We start from the raw sequence: 22,087 nt of genomic DNA, 5'->3' as shown, positions 1-22,087 counted from the left end.
AATACGGAGAGACAATTGACAGAGAACAGTGAGCCATAAAGCCATGAAAAAAAAGAAAAAAAAGTCACTGAGGAATAAAAGATTTCCTCTCATACGCTAATACTGGTACTTTTTTTTGTTTGTTTTTTACATTGGGGGGGGCATCTCTCTTTTGGGAAGGTAACTTTTTGCCCCATCTCGGAATTTTCCCCACCGCGGGTAGTGTCACACTGAAGATTGTAAAAAAAAAAAAAGTAAAAAGTGGAGATGCTACTGCTAGCGCTGACAATTTAAACCCAGTTTTCAGACCACTGGACCAATAGAACAATAGTCTGCTGCAATGATTCTTGTGCGAAGGGGGTTGAGACTTCAAGAAATGTATACAGTTTAAAGTGACTACTGCAGTGATAATCTGGGACAATGTCGATTGTGCAAATGTTGCAGTTGGTACTCAGGGACATGAGTGGCTAGTATTGGTCAACATATGCAAATAGTGCACCTTGGCGAGACTACAGTGAGTCCACGAGTAATCTAGAAATGTGAAATTTAAGATGAAGAAATTGGCAACATAATCCAATGCAACTGTGAGGCAACTGTTTAAGAAGTTAATGGCAAGAGGGAAGAAGCTGTTGGAATGTCTGAATGTCTGTTTTAGTTTGCATTGTTCGGTAACACCTTCCTGAGGGAAGGAACTAGAAGAGGTGGTGACCAGAATGTGGAGGGTCCAAGACAATTGTACATGCACCTTGATTTAGTTCTGGTAGCAGGTGGGTCCTCATGGGTGAGTAGAGGGGTACAATCTTTTCAGCAGTTTTGATTGCCTCTGGCAGTCAGAGTTTTTCCTTTCCTTTTTTGTGGCATCATCAAATCAATCTGATTGGAAGAATAAAGTATTGATTCAATGACTGCTTTTGAAAAACTGCCTCAACAGCTCCTTTGGCAGGCCATGCTTCTTTAGAAGCCGCAGAAAGTATTACCTCTGTTGGATTTTTTTTGAGGATGGAGTTGATGATGATCTCCCACTTCAGTTCCCAGAAACTTGAAGATTTTGACGGTTGACACAAGGCAGAAGGACAGCACATGGGGGAGCTGTGGTGAAGCATAGATCTGGAAGTCAACAATCATTTTTTACAGTCTTGAGCGTGTTCAGATCCAGGTTGTATCGGCTAAACCACAGCTCCAGCCGCTCCACTTCCTGTTGATAAGCAGACTCGTCAGCATCTTTGTTGAGGATGATGACTGAGGTGTCATCTGCAAACTTCAGGAGTTTGACAGCCGGGTGTGCTGAGGTGTAGTTGTTCGTGTAGACAGAGAAGAGCAGTGGAGAGAGGACACAACCTCGGGATTTCCCAGTCCTTGTGGTGCATGCAGATGAGGTCACTTCCTCCAGTCTCACCTGCTGTGTTCTGCCCGACAGGAAACTGTAAAAATCAATAAAAAGAACTGAAACTCAAGGACCATAAAGAAAGTCCACGCAACTGTCATGATTTGAAGAGTGCCTCCGTGGAGGAAAGAGCCAAGATCACAACAAAGCAATGCATGCCACTAGTTTGACTATACAGGAGGCATCTTGAAGCTCCCATTTCAAACAAACGCTTTTGTACAAAATATTATATAAATTCCAGTTGGCGTGTTCAATATTTCTTTGTGTCATTTCCCACTACTACACTCAACTTAATTTCTTATCTTATTTGTTCTTCTTTGTACTTATGGATTACTTGGATTGCTCCCAACATCTGGTGAAATTCTGATGTCAATCAATAGCTCCTTTGGAAATATATTGAATGAGAAAAAAAGGTAACATGCAAAACACTCATTTCATCCGCTGTGTGCGTGTGTGTGGGGTCTGTGTTTGTGTCTGTTTTTGTTAGCTCGATAGATATCCATAAATCCATGGATTGATAGATATCTGTAAACCAATATTATTTTCAGCCTCAACACGCTCCTATGACTGCTTTGGAAAGCATTGTGTTTTCCAGAACAACATTTGTCTTGGTTGAGCAATACAATCAAAATGCCTCTTGCTGTAAATTGTTTATGTTCTTTTTCTTTGGTCTGCATGAACAAATACAGTACACAGTCATTTATTGTACTACTTGAACTCCTAGTTTGTCTTGGTTTGATGTTGTTGAATCATGTAACTGGCCAGAATCTTAAGCGAATGTGGAAACATGAAAACAAATCACTTGACTCTCAGACAATTTGATGCACATCGGATCTCACAATAATACAATGGTTTTTCAAACTGGGGGGCGCGGCATTATGAAACGGGGTGCCAGGATTGTTTCAGCCCCCCACACCCTGCTTGACAGTTTTTCAATTCCCCCGAGTTTACAATGTTCAGCGCGATCACACTCACCCGTGTTTACAATTTTCAGCGCTTGCTATTTCCAAAACACACACACACGTAACAATATTACATATACTACAGTATCTAGTCAAACTGAAGTTTAAAGAGTTTTAATTGGAAAAAGTACAACAGGGACCTCAGTTTCTCTGTATATGATATTTTTAATTGTATTTGTTTTTCAAACTTCTTTTATTTTGGAACTTCCATTATTATTTTTTTTTGACAATGTGGATTTTCATATTAAATATTTAGTTTGACGTGAAGTATTCAGATTTAGCATTCAACATGCTTGTTTTAGTTTTTCTATTAAGATTTATATTTAACATTAAATTCCTGTTTAGCATTTATTTACATTTATGATTGATAGGTGTTTAGTACCTATGTATTGTAATATATTTAATATTTGGATTTTACAATAAATTAGACAAATATTGTTCAAAATTTTCACTAAAATAACTTTTTTATGTTTTGAAGCTATGTTACAACATTCTGCTGTTATTTTTAGAATGACCAGCTTCACAAATGGCACCCCATATGAATCACTGAAATTGATTGAAATAACAATTGACTGTTTGAATATATTGTGATGTGGTAAATTATTTTAGTAGTGTTTTAGTTTTACATCAAAAATGTGCATTGTGAAGAACACAACCTGTTTATCCATGTTATTTTGTTGCTCTTTGTCATGTACATTTTCATTTTTCTCGCTGTTACAAATCAAACTTACGCATCACTCTTAAAGTTAACACTCATGCTTGAATTAACATTTTTTTCTCTTGACGCTCTTAGATAAAATTTATGTTGCATAAGAATTGAAAAGAACAACATATGAAAAACACAATTCCTCTTGGGACTAGGGGTGAAAAACTAATAATTTAACAACAATCATATTATTCTCACTTCAACACAAATCCATTCGGCATGCCACAAAGTGCAACATCAGGTCCTGCTGTAGCATTGGGGAAGTTGATGCTCGGCTTGATTGTTAAAAGATTGTTGATATACCATAAAATGTTAATAAAATGGGATTTATATTTTTTTCATTTTCCATGTTTCGTTGACTCTATTTTTTTGTAATTATATTTTCCAAGAAAATATAAGATCCACTCGTGTTTTTCATTGCATGCACATGTGTTTATCATGTATATGTTTACATGCATGCACATGTGTGTGTTTGTTTGTGTTGAGGGGTGGTTTCGCATAGGGTGCCATTAAAGGGAGGACCGACACTTTTCTTGTGTTTGCAGCAAGCTGTGAGTGGGTGAGTGTCGGAGCGGAAGCAGGCAATGTTGTTGCACTATGTGACATTACTTCATGTTTTTCAATCAGGAAGAAGATCAAATGAGAAAACACTTAGAGAGGAGAAGACAAAACTTCACTTTAGAGGCCGAGCTGCACACAGGTAAGATAACATTTGATGCATTTCAGTACCAAGTGAATTTTCAGACGGATGCTGGTCTATTACATAGTTGTTCCAAGACTATTATAATGTTTTATTCACACAATAATACTCAAATCATGGTCTTAAATACAAATTGTTACCCCGGTTAAACTTACATATTCTTCTATGTTGTGAGGACAGGTGGACCATCATCTGAGCTTTGTGCACAGTCAAGAAGAGGAGCTTTTGGAAGGCAGGCACAAGTTGGAGACCAGCTTCACGATCCCTGGATTCGCCTTGCAGACAGTTCCCCTGAAAATTTGAAAGAAGTCAACAACCTACACTCCTTTCTCCATCACCCTGGAGAGAGTGCTCAACCAGTCAGTATCTACCCTAAGATTGATAAAATGAAAAATTCAGAGGATATGCCAGATCTGAATTACCGTGCTGCTGATGGCGCCTCAGATTATTTGTCCAACCTCACCACTGATGAGAAATGTGAGGTCTCTCTAGGATCAAAAAAGGGACCTCCAGTGGCACCCAAGCCTGCTGGGTTTCGCCAGAGCCTGAGAAAAATTCGACATGAGCAAGACCAGAAGAAGCAGGGTGAATTTGGAAAGCCAAGGCATGCTGTCGGCTTCAACAGAAGCTTCAATATGAGATTTGTCTCATCTATTGCCAACTTGTCCATTAAAGACAAAATACATTCCTTTGAGATTTTTTTAACTCCAGACAGTCCAAAGAAAGGGGACAATAAGAGGCATGTAGTCCCATCTACCTCATTTCCTCTGACGGAGAGAGAATTGGACAGAAAATACGGAAAAAACGAAAATTATATCCCACAAGAAATCCAGGCTAACCAGTCTGCCTTTTCTGTGGTAACAGAACCATGCTTGTCCCCCTCTCCTGTATCATCGCTGAATCTTGAAACTAGTGAGACAAAAAACATTTCCAAGGCTGAATCTCGCTCTAGACAGTCATCTATCGATCATTTGTCTTCTCACACTGATTCAGAATCTGGGACAATATTTTCAAATTCAGTTTCAGCCCCAAATGCCTTGAATATCCCAACATCCAAAGAATTGCTTGTTACTGAAGTAGCAGATTTACAGAAAGTAGTGGTCAGCAGGACTGCAGGGTCAGAAGGCCTCTCAACTCCATCCCACAGCACCGGATCAAGACATGGCAAATGGGAGAGTTCTCCTGAAATGACAGAAGAGGATGAAGGAGAGAATCACAGAGAAGATTGTCACTTGACCACAAGTGACAAACTGTCGACAGACAGTACTGCTTATCGAGACATGGAAGAAGAATATTTTGGTAAAATCCTTGCCTTTAGTAACCAGGTATTCTTACACACACACAAATATTGTCATTGTGTAATTTCTTGATTATATTCATTTAACCTGATTAATAATGATAATAATAAAAATGGCTGTGGTTAACTATGTGATGCCAAGTAATTAGTAGTTAATATGCTACACAACATTTATCACGTATTTTACATGCCTCACACGCTATGATGTAATACCTACTAAATTATCACAGTTCAATGCAAAGTGCGTTCACTTTGTAGCCTACTCTTAACATAATAATTGTTAGTATTAAAACAATGTTAATTGAAGTAATCCATTCCATTTCAATGTGTCGACATGGTTACAGGTATCTCAAGCGTTGATGCGGACCCTTCCATTGTCTACTGAACACGGTCTGGTCTGTGACTTCCCAAATCTTTCGGAGTTCACTGCTGTAGACGTACTAAACCCTCATGAGTGTGACCCCATTTCAGATGTCCCTGATACAGGATTTTCTATTAGGTATGACATACACATATTGGAAGAGGAACTTGCAAGAGAGAGAACTGTATTTCATTTCTGTTCAACAGGAAGTGGGTTTAAAACGAAAGTTAAAATAAGCCACTTCCTATGTAATCATCGGTGTTGTGGAGAGAATAGTATGACACTAATGCATTACTCTGTGTGATGATATGACCACAAGTAGTTGTTTCTTTTCCTAAACACAGCTTGGCAACTCTCAGAGCTTGTACCATTAAGATTGGGGAGGGAGAACCCCTGCAAGAAGTAATAGTTCCCTCCACTTGTGCACAGTCAGTCATCTCAGCCATCCCATCAGAGGAAATACATAAGATGACCAAAGAAGTTAGAGCTTTGGACGAAGAATCGCTGAAGGTAAAACATTGGCACTATGCGTTTTTGAACAATAGTATACATGAGTTGTAGAAAACTGGCCAACCACCCGAAGCAGACTGCCTCAGACGTGCCCTCTCTGCAGGGATTAATGGTTAAATACCAGTCAAACCAAAGACATGACAAAGACAGAAATAGTTCTTCTCTCCCTCGGGCTGTGTGGGGTGCCTGGCCTGACCCTGGCTAATTTGGGGCCTCACGGTGGGGTGTCACCACCTCCCACCTTGGTTGGGCATGAATGAATGGATGGATGGATGGATGGATGGATGGATGGATGGATGGATGGATGGATGGATGGATGGATAGATGGATGGATGAGTGGGTTATGAAGGATCAGAGTCAATCAGTCAACCGGAACAAAGTTTCTACAGGTGAGAGAGAAACAAGGAAATAAGACAAAGCGGTAGTTATAGACAGGATGTAAAAAGTAAATCATTAAAAAATCTAGAACAACAAAACAAATGTGGATGTTGGCTGGGGTTGTAGCACTACTCCCTGTGAGGGAAGGACAGGACAAGGGCAGGAGAAGAACCATGCAGGACAATGGTCGGGAGATTTCAGTTCCCGTTTTTTTTTTTTTTAATACCCACATTTTACTCTCCACATTGGGCATATTCATTCCTTATTCTTGATGCCCTGGGAGAGTGGCATTCCAAATAATGGGGTGGGCACCGGGCCGGGTCCTGATGTGCTGGTTCTGGTCTGATCACATCCCACCCCTGCTTCCCTTTCACTACTCTGCTAATACTCCAGTTTTTAATGCATCAACTTCTGTCGGGGAGCGATGCATCATATACTCATCTGTGGGGGAGGGACAGGGTTGGACATCAGTTTGTCAGCCTTTTGGCAAGAACCCAGATTTATATAGTTATTTTTACTGTTCATTTAACATTATTCATAACTTTCTTATGACAGTGGTGCACCTTGAGGTTTCAGGATGAAACATAGAACTCATAGCATAAAAATGTCAATATTCCAATGTCTAATGGTTTTAGACTTTGGTTTACTCTGTATTTTGTTCCATGTATGTTCAAGAGGTCCATCTGTCATGTTTGTCGAATGCTGCAATTTAACAAATACCAACAAAAGACAAATGAATATTACTGACTGATGTAAAACAAATTTTCTCTTCAGCAACTACAAGACATCCATGTTGTGATTCTACATAAGGAGGCAGGAGCTGGATTGGGCTTCAGCATTGCTGGAGGCTGTGACCGGGAGAATAAAGCTTTAACAGTAAGTAAGCGACATTCTTGACATCTTTATTTTTTACACGCTGCATCAGCTATTTGAAAAAAAAAAAAGGGTTTGACTTTTAATTTTAACTTGTTTAAGTCAAAAACTTGAGTTGTATTTATCAGATCTCAGTCACAACTTCTAGGAGGCAAAGCAAAGTAAATTTCCTGTCATGCTTATCATCGTGCTAGAGCCCATCACACACAGCTATCTTTGTGTGCGAAGCGGGGTACACCCTGAACTGGTTGTCAGGCAGTTGCAGGGCTTTCACACTCATATTCAGAGAATTTAGAGCCTTTAATCCACCCACCATGGATGTTTTGGGGATGTGGGAAAAAAATGGTTTACCCGGAGAAAATCCATCTACAACTTCCTACTACAACACAACCGGTGAGGCTGAGGGACACCACCTCATACACACGCACTATCAGCAAAGGGGGCACCCCAAAGTTGTGTCCTCTCCCCTCTGATCTTCTCATTCTACACAAACGAATGCACTGCAAGGCACCCAGATGTCAAAGTCAAGTTCACAGATGACACCACTGTCATCGGCCTCATCGGTGCCCAAAACAATGGTTTGCCTTTTGACTCCAACTGACTGCATAGGAAGACTGAGCAAGTGATTATTGGCATAGTAGTTGGAAAGAGTTGCAATAAATTATTAATAATCGATACACTTGGTGACAGCTGGGATAGGATGTTATGAGGATAATCTCCTCAAAAAATGAATGGGTAATAATCAAATATTTAGTTTATTGACTAAACAAATCAAATCATCAACATTTTCAGCAATATTACATAAAAGAGAGTGATGTTGTACTCAGCAACATTTTTGAAACCGTGAAACTGAAAGCTACTGTAGTTCGAAGGTAATGATGAATTTGAAGGGCAACTAGTCTGATCTACAGTTCACTAATTTTGTCAATACCCTGCCAGAGAATAGACAAAAATGTTGATAATTGTTCTCCAAAGTAAAAGCGGATGTTTGTAAATGTCTTATTTTTGCTGAATACAAATACGATCACTTTGCTTTGACGAAGGACTACAGATATCAAATAATATTTACTGTTGGGAAGCTGAAATCAGACAATTTGCATTTTCTGTTAAACAAGAGCGCAAACTGATTAACAGATATAGTTGTCGATTAATTTGATGATCGATTAAATGTTAATTTACTATGACACCTCTACTTGAGTCCGATCTTTGATGTCACATTGAAAATGCAATCAGTGACTGTAACGCAGATGGTATAAAAATGGACTTGTTTGTGCAGGTCCACAAAGTGTTTCCCAGCGGCCTTGCGACAAAAGAGGGCACGATCCAGAAAGGAGACAAGGTGCTTTCTATAAACGGCCAAACGCTTCGTGGGGTCACACATGCAGATGCCGCTGCAGTCCTGCGTCAGGCCCGCTCTCTAGAACTTGCTGTGGTGGTTGTCTCCAAGAGATTAGAGGAACAGAGAAAAGGCAGGAGTGAGGAGTCCAACTGCGCAAGTAAATTAGTTCATCTACAATTTCCATTTTCAATGTAACAAAGGCCTCTTTTCAGTGACTGTAAAAAAAGGAACTTCTTCCACAATGAATGTGACAAATCAACTAAAAAACTGCTTTTATTAAAGGGGGAAATAAAACTAAGCAGTTAAGATTGTGTGGTTCCATATGTGCGCACACCTTCTTTCAAGCGGGACTGTAGCTGTGTTTACAACAAAGCTATTAACTAACATATTCCAACTCGTTCAATGGGAGTGAGCATACAGTGATTACCATTTAAAGTACCTCTGACTAGTCCCAAATTGAGTTCACCTGTTTTCGTCATGCTTTTCCTAAAAAAATTGTAGTCGGAATCTTACAGCACAAGTCAAGGTCTGCATTCCACTGAGACCTTCCACAGAATTTTAGGGCTCTCCAACAAAATTATTTCCAAAGCATCAAATAAACCATGGAACACAGTAAAGACAGTGATCGTCATGTGTGGGGGAAAAATGGCATTACCATGACATTACAAATAACTTGACATCCCTCAACATTTGACAAAAAAAAACTTGCCAGGTAAGGGGGTGTAACGGGCCGCTTAGACTTCTACTCAGACACCCAAATGGCCATGTTTTTGTCAAAAACCATGTTATCTAGAAATGCATTTCTTTGAGTGTGGCAATATTTCTAAAGAGTCACAACACCAATGAAGAACAGAAACAATTAATTCCCACACTTTACACTGTACATCAAAAGTGCCTTTTTTGTCTTCTTTCATGAATATTATAAAAAAAAATCCCTCTCTCATCACTTCCACAGTAAGCATTTTCATATTTAAAGGGGATTTTTTTTTTTCTTGGGAAATTTTTACATATGCTCCCACCTTCCAGTCTAATCTAATCCACTTTATTTACATAACATAATTTAAACAAACACAAGGTTCCCAAAGTGCTGTACAATCTAGTTCATTGTGAGTGCTTTTTAACATTGAAATATATGTTTGTACCACATTAAATTGAGGGCCCTTTGTAATTGAGTAGTTTGTGTGCTTGCAGTGGAAGAGCCAGGTACTTTGTTGAGTGTGGAGTTGCGGAAAGATGCAAGTAGAGTTGGCTTCAGTCTGGAGGGAGGAAAGGGTTCAATTCATGGAGACAGGCCTTTATTCATCAACAGGATCTTAAAAGGTAAAAATGAAACTTACACACATGAGATTCAGTCATGTTATTGTACATGGTATGCATCAAGTATACAGTCAAGTAGTCAAACAGTTGAAATCAAAAGTGAAAATGTGGGAATATTTACACGGGACAAACATACATAAATTCTTGAGTAAGAGTAAAATGTATCTTGTATTAAAAAAAACTGACAAGTACAATTAATCTGAAGTGCTACTCGAGTAAATATCACATCTTGAGCCATCTGATTGTTGTGCAGTTGTGTCTTCTGTTCGGCTTTAATTGGTGGTCTGAAAATGTCTTGGGAAACTTGGAATTTCATTTTGGTATTGATGATAGCAATGAATCTAGATCCTGGAATAGTGCAGCAGTCCCACATTTTTTTCTTTTTTTTTTGTAGTGCCTTCTGACTGCTTTCACCAACATGTTGCCTGCACTGAGGGAGAAAATCCCAAAGACAAACAAAGTGGCAATATTGATATATATAATGTTCTGATTTGCTGCATCTCATTTCCCTTCCGTCCCAATGCCCCTATCCCATACCACACCTTTTAAAGGTTAAATGTAATTTAGAATTTGTCACAGAAGCACAGAAAGCCATCTTGAACTCCCGCCGACATCCCTATATACATTGCAAAATAGATATTGGAGTGAAAAACACATATAACATTATTCACTTCAATGTCTATACGAAAAAATAAATATGAGCGGAGAGCATGTCATCCATGCGCAAAGTTGCGAAAGTCTCATTCAACATCCAAGTGGTAGCCATATTGCCTGCAACGTCATCAGCAGATGTCATACCAGGACATTCACCATTAAAAACACGTAGTGGCACTTGCTATGGGACTCAGAAACTCTTTTCGAAGAACAGAACATCACAGAATTGAGTGAAGTGACCGGGGCAATATTTCCCTATCATTTAGAGCCCTATTTAGATATGTGGATCACTTCTAACTAAAAACAGACTTCCCGACAGTATGTATGAGCCAAGCCGGCGGCGCTGCGATGAGCCGCGCTCGGCGGACGCGGCACTGCCAAAGACGGCACATCGTCACATTTACCACTCCTAACTTACGTACGCGGATCTTTTGTTTCATTCTGAGAGGATTACTCCCCCCCTCCCACTATTGTTTTTTTCTAGTAGCTCTGTACACACCTACCTGTTATTTGGAACCCACAAAGCTCTTGTCCTTCGCACCTGCGCAATCCATTTTTTTGACGACGAACCGGGTCTTTTGGAAAAGTATGAAGAGTAAATCCATCTTCAGTGGAGTGTTCAAACAATATCCAGCAATACAACGAGCCGGTACGGTATTTTGGCTAACACGAAGGAACAAATAGCTACCTTCCAGCAGGTAAAACTAGTATAAACACACGAGACCGCCTGACTGTGCTCCTGCTGACAACGTCACTTCCTGCTTTTTCTCCAAAAGAAATCCCTTGAGAGGATTTCCATGGCGGGAGTTACAAAAAGCCAAAATACATCAAATTTCATGTTTTGTGGTGAAAAAATGGATGGCTCCATTCTGGCTGTCTTTTTTTTTTTTTTAATTAAAAACATACTAAATATAATGGTTTTCATGTCAGTTGGGCTTTAAACATAGGTATAAAAAGGTGAATTGAGTTCGAAATTCCTAATTCCTGTTTACAATGGTAAAATACAGAGAACCCACTGAAATGAATGAGTCCAAGCATTTATTGATGCAGCATAGTCTCTGAGACATTTATCAAATTATTATGAATGAATAAATGATATGTTTCAGGTGGAGCTGCAGAACAATGCAATCTTCAGTGTGGAGATGAAGTGTTGCAAGTCCAGGGTACCAATTTTCAGAACATGACCCGCTTTGAGGCCTGGAACATGATCAAGGCTTTACCTGATGGTTCCATCACGGTGGAGATCAGGAGGAGAAACACAGCCACTTGAAGCTCTTACAGAGACCAAAACACAACAACGTTATATTGTGGCTGTCAAACACATGGAAACCACGCAGAAATAGATGTCGAGTAACAAAGTACAAATACTTTATTCCTGTACTGTAGTTGTTTTTTTTGTATGTATACTTGAGTATTTATTGTTCTTTTTCATCCATCCATTTTCGAGTCACTTATCCTCATGAGGGTTGCAGGAGTGTCAAAGCGCATCCCAGTTGTCAGCGGGCAGGAGGCAGGGTACACCCTGAACCAGTTGCCAGCCAATCGCAGGGCACATAGAGACAGACAACAGTCGTACAATCACATCTAGGAGCAATTTAGAGTCTCTAAATAATGCATGTTTTGGAAATGTGGGAGGAAACCGGATTGCTCGGAGAAAACCCACGCAGGCACGGGGCGAACATGCAAACTCCGCACAGGTGGGGCCAGGATTTGAACCCAGGTCCTCAGAACTGTGAGGCTAAAAATCTACAGCTATTCCAGCATGCTGCATATTGTTGTTTTTAATGTTACTCATTTTTTAAACAGATACTTTCCACTCCCTACATTTTAAAATTGCGCTTGTTACCTTTACAACATTCAAATGTTAGTCATAACAGTGTAAAAGAAATGATGCGGCAACACAAGTATTGCCCATGTCTCGCCCGCATCAAAAGCATTGCCTGATTAAAAAAATAGTTATATAAATAAAGTGATCACTCAATCTTTATTGGCTCTCAGATCTTTACAATGCTACTTCAAAAGACACGTGACAAGGCTGAAAATAAAACAGCTTTTGGAATATAAATGTACTCTACCTGATGGTGAGAATGTCTTGTGGAACAATGTCAATGATGTCATTGATCGGCTTGGCAAATGGTAATTATTGTCTGATTCCAGGGGAAAGTCTAATTAAACAGAACAATGTATTTCTTTTATTGAGTGAATAATACGGAGAATAAACTTACCTACCCAAACCACATTCTAATTGCAGTCACCATATTTGTACAAATAAACAAATAAATTGCAACTTGAGTTATTTCCCAAATAGTTCAGCCGTAGTCCTGATTGATGACTCGGGCATTTTAATTGGGCCCACAGTGTTTTAAGTGACAAGAACTAGCTAAATATGGCTAAAGCTTTACTTAGAAATACACGATGTTGTGGCTAACTTGAGTGTGGCTTGGAGATTTTTGCACTGATTAGCCACATTAGCATAAAAGGTTTCATGACACATTGCCGACCCTGCAATTGTGAAAACAGCCAACAGATTCTCTGCCGCCACACACTGTCCATTGCATTTTAGAAAGCTAGATTGTTGAAGTGTGGCTCACTTACAGTAAATTATGTCACCTTTGAGCATTAATTTATTATTTAAACACACTTTAAGAGTCAAATGTTTGAAATAAATCTACCTTTTTTAGTTTTAACTATTTGCAGAATATACAGTACATTTATTTTAGTACAAATAAATTTTCATTTAACCCAACCTGCTTTTGTTTTCGTCCAATACTTGCAATGAGAAAAAAAACCTTCCGGTCATTCAGAAAATTTAAAAAATTATATCAAGAAAAATTTGTCTAAAAAATATTTTTTAAATGTAAGCACATTTATATGTCTACTTTTGTATTTGTACCAAAATAAAGTAGTGACTTCAGTTAGCTAGTTTTTTCGCACAAGTACCAGTACTTTTACTGAAAGGGGAAATCCACTGGTTTGTATTAATAATGTATCCAATAGGTCATGTAATATATAATCTATTTTGATAATGTGATGTTAAATCCTCTCTCATTTAATAGTGTCTTGAGAAGATTTTTATCGACAATTACAAATTTTCAGGGGCGCTGCCATTTTCGCGAGTCACATGACCAACACGTGCGGACGTGATGTGTTCCGTGCCACAACAAAGGTTCGATTACATGGGACCACATTTATGCCCAGCGCGGATTTATCAGAGTTTTCCTCATCTGATGAAGACATAGCAGCATCGGTTCATCGGGAAGACGGAAGAATACTTCCATACACAGCTGTGAGCGGCACTTTGTATGGAAGTATTCCTCAGTCTTCCCGATCAACCGAGTGGCCGAGCAGTGAGCTCGCTCTCCAAGTGTAACATAAAGGTAAATACTGAAACTTGAAACTTGTTTTCACTTAATTTTTCCTCTTCAGTGAGAATAATCCAGTCTGTCCTGGGCTTGAACAAGGGCATTGAAATCTGTCTGAATGTCTGAGGTGTCTATGTGAAGGAGAACTGAGAGGTCGTCAGCGGCGATGGAGGAGGATCTGTGTTTAGATTTATTGAACTTCATTGCTGAGAATGTCTGTTCACACGTGTAAATTGATCCATAGACGACTTGACTCTCCTGAGCATGCCTTCGCAGGTGTGTAAAATTAAAAATCCAGTAGTGAGATTGACCTGAAGTGCTCTACCAGAAATGTGTCACAATGCAGGTCAATGAGTTTCATCTGAACATCATTTGGAAGATTATCAACACAAAAGTTGAAAGGAGAAGAAACATTGTGCGTTTTATTCTCAGTTGTCTTGAAAATTTTCCATGCAGTGCTAATGTGGATGAGTACTTGTGGAGGTGATCAACTGATGTTTGTTAAAGAAATCATGCATATGTTCTGTTTTTGTACATACTGTAGTTGGTTACACATCACCACCTAACTTCTACCTTTGAACTCATTGTCTTGGAAACAGATGTCATCAATCTAACAGATGTAATCAATCAAACAGTCACACACACATCATGTGATTCACTGAATAAAAAGAAGCTGCAAGGGGACACGAGTTGGAGTTGGTTGGAAGCAGGGAGAAGTTATGTCGCTCCCCTTGCAGCAAGTAAAACTTGAAGCCATGTCTGTTCGCCTTCTTTTAATAGAGAGTCAAGCTTTTTAAACCTGACAATGTTGTTTTCTTTAGTTTTGGCAATTGAGTGACCTTGTTGTTCTCCACTTGGCTTGAGAGAAGCTGAAACTCTCTCATGAAAGCCTTCACTGAATTTTACATTTCATGCACAAAAGGGCCCTGGCATTTCAGTTTGACATTTAGTTTATTCAACAGTGCACTCACATCTACAAGAAATCCGAGGTCTTTCATGGGCAAGCGAAATGGGGTAGGATCAAAATGCAGGACTCCAAGGTACGGACAGGATTTTCGAGCATAGTTTAATTAAGATCATATTTGTAAAAGCCTGGCCTCTTTCCCCCTTTCAAGGTACACAATCTCCGCTGCCTTCATCGTGCAGGTTTGTAAAAAAAAGTGGCCAGGCTTTTACAAATATGATCTTCACGAGACACAGTTGCAGATATGATTTCTGATATTTCAGTGGATTTGGACAGTTAGTTACAGCATAAAGTAAAAGAATTTATTGTGTTTTAACTTGCAATTGATGAAAGCATGGACATTACAGATTTTGCACAACTGGCCATTTTAATCAGCTGAGTTGATGACACATTGACAGTTACCGGAGAGTTCATTGAGAGGGTGCCGATGAAAGCTACGATAATAGCATCTGATAATTTCACCGTACTCGTCCTGCGCTGTCAGCCTCGCTGGTGCAGCCTGGTGCACCCTCAATGATCGGGAAAAAAAGGGTGTTGTGACATAGTTCAGAGAGTGCATGCAGTCTGCGAATAGAGGACGTGAGTTTTGGACTGTTATTGTATGTTGGACCAGGAAAATCTGTGTTACAAGTCATTTAAGATGGATAACGTCATGAAGGTGGTCATCAAAACTATTAATTTAATCCAATCCAGAAGCCTGAATCACCATCAATTTGACAGCCTTCTCAGGGGAAGACCACATCTATTTCCTGCCATCATTTCAAAATGTAAAATGTGTGTGTTTCATGTTCCGGGGGTTACAAGGAAGATTGTGTGAGTGGATTATGTTCCACGCTTCCATTGCTGAAGCAATTGCTGTCAAGCTGAAAAAGGCGTCTTATCGGGCATTTTGGACCTGTGGGGCTCTTGAGGCAGCTGATGGGTACCGACTGGCCAAGCAGAATGCAGCTTTGGTGTTCGTTGATGCAACAACTCAGACAAGGGATGAATTTGGTGAGGCCATGGAGAAAGCTTTGGAAATTCTGGTCCACCCTCTGGCATCTCAGGATGCAGAAGCAGTGCATCGTGTACACTGTGTATATAAGGATGGGGCGCAGCTGTCCTCGACTCAGGACATTGTGAGTCGGTGTGGAGAATACTTTGAAGACCTCCTCAATTGCACCAGCACGCCTTCCCTATCTCTGGGGTTTAAGTCACCAAAGTGGATTAAAAGCTCATCAGTGACAAGGCCCTGGGTGTGGATGAGATTTCCCAGAGTTTGTAAAGACTGGATCTCATCAGGCTATCTGTCCTGGTTTGCATGTCTCTGCAACATTGTGTGGGTATCGGGGACAGTTCCTCTGGATTGGCAGATAGGGGTGGTGGTCTCCCTTTTAAGAAGGGGGTACGGAGGGTGTCTTTAAACTACAGGTAGATCACACTCCTCAGCCTCCATGGTAAGGTCTATTCGAGAGTGCTTGAGAGGAGGGTCCATCAGGAAGTCGGATCTCAGATTCAGGAGGAACATTGTGGGTTTTCGTCCTGGTCATGGTACAGGGATCCAAATCTACACCCTCAGCAGGGTCCTGAAGAGTGCATGGCAGTTCGCACAACCAGTCTATGTGTGTTTTGTGGACTTGGAGAAGGCTTTCAACCGTGACCCTAAGGAAGTCCTGTGGGGGGACCTTCGGGGTATGGGATACCGAACCCCATGATACGGCTGTTTGGTCCCTGTACGACAGATGTCAGAGTTTGCTCTGAATTGCCAGCAGTAAGTTGGATTTGTTTCCAGTGTGAGTTGGACTTTGCCAAGGCTGCCCTTTGACAGTTATTATGTTCATAACTTTTATGGACACAATATCTTGGAGCAGCTGAGGCATAGAGGGGGTCCTGCTTGGTGGCCTCAGTATTGCTTTTCTACTTTTTGTAGATGATGTAGTTCATCCCGGTGGACCAGACAGTAGCTTCCCTCCACCTTCAGATGGGGGTACGAGTCCAAACTGTTTCTTTTTATGCAGAGTTGTAGAAAGTTCTTCGAAGAAAAAAAGCATTAAAAAAAGAACTTCAAACTTAGTGAGGAAAAAATGTGAATCTATCAAACCATTGTCTCCAGTTATCGGTGCGAGACTTATGTCAGGTCAATCAATGTTGATTAATTACATCATTACAAACCAAGATTTTTGTTATTAAATAAAACGTAGGTAACAGAAAGTAGCTGTAATAGCATTTTAAATGAGGCAACACCACCACATTTTAATTTTATGAGCAAGTGTCAAATAGGTATTGCTGTTTTTAAGGCACTATCTCAGTGTAAAGAAATTATACTGGGTAATTTCAGCGCCTTTGAATATGTATGTTTTTTAGTTAAAGGTGACCCAAATGTTTTAATAATGTATAGACTTCCAAGCTACAATAGAAACCTAAATATTTAATTTAATTTTTATTTATTAATTTAATAAATAGAGAAATTTTCAGAACTGTTGTCAATTATTTGTATTGACAACTATTTTGTCATAACAGGAGAACTTCACATACTGGTACTTCCAATTCTTCAATATTTCTTGCACTGTAAGCTGTTTTTTTTTTTCAAATGTTTTTATTTCTTCTGTTTATTTGAATGTTTTTGATCATGTAAAGCACATTGAGTTACCTTGTGTTTGAAATGCGTTATACAAATAAATTAGCTTTTCTTTACTAGTTCTGTTAGCTCCATCAAAAACCATAATCAACGCTAACTCGGGCAGTTTGCAGCAGTGTGAAGCAGCTGAGATGAGAAACGGAGACTATGGTCCTCAGTCGGAAAAGTGTGGTTACCTCTCCAGGTTAAGGATGAGATCTCGCCACCAGGGGAGGAGCTCAAGTATCTTGGGGTCTTGTCCATGAGGGAAGAATGAAGCGAGAGATCAACAGGTAGATCGGTGCAGCACATGCCGCACGACCTAAAGAACAAGATCCTGGATACAAGCGGACGAAATGAGTTTCCTCCGCAGGGTGTCTGGGCTCACACTTATCAATAGGGTGAGAAGCTTGGTCATCCGGGAGGGGATCAGAGTAGAGCTGCTGTTCCTCCGCAATGAGAGGAGCCAGATGAGGTGGCTGGGCCATCTGATTCGGATGCTTCCCGGGTGAGGTCTTCCGGGCATGCCATACCAGGAACAGACCATGGCGATGATTCAGAACACGCTGGTGAGACTACATCTCTTGGCTAGCTGTCTCGGGATCGCCCGGAAGAGCTGGATGAAGTGGCTGGGGAAAGGAAAGTGTGCTGTTTGAACTTCGTAGCTTTGAAATGTATCAGTTTCATTTCACCAGGTGGCTGTCAAACCACACCTGAAATTCTCTAGGTGGTTTAGTATTTCTACATATACAGTCATAATGCAAAGATCATAGAACAGAATGTTGTAAAAGTTGTGCATTCTAAAATTGTCTTTTGATAAAAATAAAAAATGCATGGCCTACCAACACTAAATCTGAACATTTTCTCACCAATAAATACACTACACTGCTTATAAAGACCATTAATTCACAAAAGTAATGTTTGGCAAATTTATTTAATTTTGTTTCAGACCAGGATCTTGCTAAGATGCCTTGAAAATGTATTATGTAAACAACTTTTTTCCCTGCTTTTAATTGCTTTAGCATTTTCACTTTTTAAATAGCTTGAGCCATGCTTCAATGTTTACAAAATGTTTTGTGGATATTTTTGCATCGATATCCCCAAATAACGGTAAAACATTTTTAAAACAGATTGAACTGGTAACATTAAAAAAAAAAAAAATCAAGTTTTGCATTTACTACACATGAGAATGTTGATGTTAATAGTAATTGTAAACAGTGTCCAAAAAAAGTACAATCCATTAAAAGTAGATGTAAACATATTCAGAAACTGTTTGACATTACTACTTCCAAACTCATTTACACAAACTTACATGCAAGTAAATTCAATCGAACAATAATTACACCTGGCATATACAGTGCATATAATACACAAATTAAAACTATCAGGACAAACCATATGGATATCCCAGCATATTTTCCACATTTCTTCTTGCAACAAAGGTTTTGATTCCAAACAGTGAACACATGACTAAAAAATTAAAACATGATTTCATAATGAGGGTAGTCCTTTTGAAATTGCTTACTGTGATTTTTCCACTACACTGTATAGGGTGGAGACAGAGGAACTTTGACAAGCTGGCCCTGGGTTTTTGTCACAATGTCACACTTAAGTTAAATGAAATCCGCACACACTTGTTTGTATTAGAGGTATCGCACAAATACTTGCAATGCAGTACTCTTGTCATTTCATTGACACATAGATGCAGCTTTGTCATATATTTTACATGAGAAACTGCTAGTCTGTTTTAGTAGGAGATTTACAGAGTTGTGCATACAGTACCTAACTATAAAACCATGCATTAACAAGGTATAAGCATTCCAAACTAAGAAAAATCCGGTACTCAAATAGAGTAACATGCCGCATGATTATTGTACACAGCCTCATGGAAACAAAATGATCACACATTTGATTTACATTTATTCTGTATTTGTAATGAAGTCAAAATTCTTCAGTGAAATCAAATTATTTGTTGGACACTAAACGTACTTCATTGACAACATAGAGGTGTAAACTTAACAAGGTCATTGCATCTCGGGCAGACAGTACCGGTAATTAATCAAGACATATAGTCAGAAACCATGTAAAAATGTTAGTTTAAAATAAAACTAGGAAGAGGTAACAATATTACACATTTTAAATACATGGTTATCAATACGTTTAACAGGATTTCCAACACTGCACAGTTACAATTAAAAACTAGATTTCATGGTTATGGTAAATATTTATTTGAAGGTCTTTTTCCATTGCATGGAAAAGACAATTCTAATTTTAGAAACTTGGAAATGTATCCCATGTTTTACTCAGAAGACTTGAAGCATAGACATCATCATCGACTTTCCATGTTGGTACCTTTCCCGGAACAGCAACACAAAAATGGACATTTAACAGTGTTTGCATCGGGCCAAAACCGCCTTTGTCCAAATTCAGTCAATTACATATTTTTCACACATTGATACCATTTTTTGGTCCCCACATTGGTCTGTTATTTACCGTATTTTCTGGACGACAAGGCGCAACTTTTTTCAGGTGCTGTGAACCCTATGTCCTGTTCCTATGCAGTAAAAACATTTTTTTTTTTTTTTTGCTACCGGCTATCAATAAACATACAATAAAAGCTTGTTGCAACGTAATGCTTAAACATGGTCATTCCCTGTAAGGTTATGGGCATGCGCAAATGCCTTTTGTCCGTAGAAGAATAGGAGGAATCTACCTCCGTCATGCGTAGACGACAACAAAAGTCCCTCAAGCGTGTATAAAAAGATATCGAAGAAAACGCCACTATAGTTTGTCTCAATGCAAGCAAAGCGCAGCAGGATACGCACGAACGATAGATATTTTTTATCTTTCACATGATCATCATGGAGAATCCAAGAAGAAAAACGTATTATGCATTTCTAAAGTTGAAAGCCATTGATCTGTGCACTCAGGATGGAAATCAGACTGCTGCATGGAAGCTTGGCATCAACAAATTGATGGTGAGACGTTGGAGACGGCATCATGTGGCACTAATGCACTGCCAAAAGACAACAAAGGCTTTCAGAGGTCAGATCTTGAAAACGTTCTCGAGGACTCGGTGAACACACAGAGAGCAGATGGCCGAGGTGTATCCACCATGCAGATCGACTAAAAGCCAGAAATTGCCAGGGAAAGTGGGAGGCTTGGATGAGCACCGGAGACAGATGTCTTTTACAAAAAAATGGTAGCATGCAGAAATCGTCGTTCTCTTGAGGTATGCCAGTGGATTTTAAATGTGTGGAGCAGTGTGAAGGTATCTACCATCATCAACGGATGAAAGGCTGGACTGCTACCAAAGGAGAAGAACTACTTCAGTGGTAACTGTGCGTGGCTCATGTATGGGGGTGGGGGGGGAGAGAAAGAGAGAATATGCCATAAAGAGTGAGCTCGTGCACCTACATAATTGAAATCACGTGACTCAACATATTGCCGGTCACACAAAGCATTGTTCAATGCTAAGTCTGTTGAGACGAAAGGAAAATGTCTTACAGTACGACGCCCAGAGTTTTGTCCAATACCATTAAACATTTAGAAGGTGATAATAAACGAAGGATTGTGGAAAAATTAGAGACACTTGGCATAGAGGACCCATATTTAATGCCGAAGTTGATGTTTTTGCCAATAAGAAATTGGACTGTTAATTTGCTTCCGTTTCTCTTGGACAACTGGTTAGTCACATGTATCTGGTGAGTAAGTTGTCGAGATTTACAAATAAAAGTTTGAAAATGTATAAAACTCTGGACGCATACAACGACTCGATTTTCCAGAAAAAAATTTCTAAGCTATCATCGAGCGGCATCGAGAACGTCAGGACATTCCCCGGAACGTTCAGAAGCACTCATGAAATCCTTGAGCAGGTTGACCTCTCAGCCCTAGTTGGTGTTTACCTCTCAGTTAACGCGAAGTCATTAAACTGTCAACATGGCTCCTGCGAAACAGAAAGACCTGCGGTATTTTTTGCTTGGGACTGTCCCAACCGCGGATGATAAAGCCATCAAAGGAGCCAAACTTCCTTCCAGAAAACAGATTCTTCTGTCATTCATTGCTGCAAAAAAGGAATTCCAAAGACAAGACGTCGCCAAGCCTATCAGGGAAGCAGCTAAATCTGTCTTTCAGGAAGTCGTGATTTTTTTTACCAGAAAGCGAGGATACCAACAGTTGTGGAAAACAAGATGTCGGAGAAGGTTGAATCGTTATACGCTGATATGCAAGAGCTGATGAAAATTCTGAAAGATCGCCGATTGTCAGGAAGACCGCTTAAACGCATTGAAGATTTAATATCAGGGTTGGAGGAGTCGTTTCCATTCTGGCCACGTGATGTCTTCGATCGTATTTCGAATGAAGAAGAACGCCTGTTCATGAAAAACATGATGGAGACCAGGACGAACGTGATGGGAGGCATTGATTCAAACTTGGCCAGAACCGAGAAGAAAGTCGCGGAGCGTATCAAACAAAACACCATGCGCATTGAGAGAGAACGGCAACGACAGCTTGAGACAGAAGTTAATAAGGAACTGGTCAAAGACCCGGACGAGTCATCCGAAACAGATGATTCAGACGAATTCGCTCCATCAACATGGACTAGACTTCCCCATAGAAGACTGAAGAAGAAGAAGAAGTCTCATTTGATGTACTGAAATCACAGAAATTAGTTTCAACGGCAATGAGGAACAATATTTCTCCTACT

The 22,087-nt window shown here is 39.7% G+C and overlaps 2 protein-coding genes across 13 annotated transcripts in view; one reads left to right on the top strand and one right to left on the bottom strand.

Moving 5' to 3' along the window:
* il16 (interleukin 16) overlaps positions 1-17,777 on the top strand; it is a 107,826-nt gene extending 90,049 nt beyond the window's left edge. For 10 of the 11 annotated variants that reach the window (XM_061815584.1, XM_061815587.1, XM_061815582.1 and 7 more), the window contains 8 exons: positions 3,659-3,731; positions 3,912-5,056; positions 5,373-5,527; positions 5,734-5,899; positions 7,052-7,153; positions 8,427-8,646; positions 9,681-9,809; positions 11,567-17,777. In XM_061815584.1, the coding sequence (XP_061671568.1) occupies positions 3,659-3,731; positions 3,912-5,056; positions 5,373-5,527; positions 5,734-5,899; positions 7,052-7,153; positions 8,427-8,646; positions 9,681-9,809; positions 11,567-11,730 (2,154 nt within the window). In that variant the 3' untranslated portion in view covers positions 11,731-17,777. The remainder of the gene's footprint in view (positions 1-3,658; positions 3,732-3,911; positions 5,057-5,372; positions 5,528-5,733; positions 5,900-7,051; positions 7,154-8,426; positions 8,647-9,680; positions 9,810-11,566) is intronic. The other variant, XM_061815589.1, reaches the window with a different exon arrangement.
* Positions 11,690-22,087, bottom strand: part of stard5 (StAR related lipid transfer domain containing 5) — a 29,158-nt gene continuing 18,760 nt past the window's right edge. Inside the window, exon 7 of one of the 2 annotated variants that reach the window (XM_061815595.1) lies at positions 11,690-11,734. In XM_061815595.1, the coding sequence (XP_061671579.1) occupies positions 11,705-11,734 (30 nt within the window). In that variant the 3' untranslated portion in view covers positions 11,690-11,704. Of the gene's footprint in view, positions 11,735-17,794; positions 18,012-22,087 lie in introns of those variants that run through there. The other variant, XM_061815594.1, reaches the window with a different exon arrangement.

This window comes from Syngnathoides biaculeatus, chromosome 3 (assembly GCF_019802595.1).
Source record: "Syngnathoides biaculeatus isolate LvHL_M chromosome 3, ASM1980259v1, whole genome shotgun sequence".
NCBI classification, from domain to species: Eukaryota; Metazoa; Chordata; class Actinopteri; order Syngnathiformes; family Syngnathidae; genus Syngnathoides; species Syngnathoides biaculeatus.
This window is presented reverse-complemented; position numbering and strand designations above follow the sequence as displayed.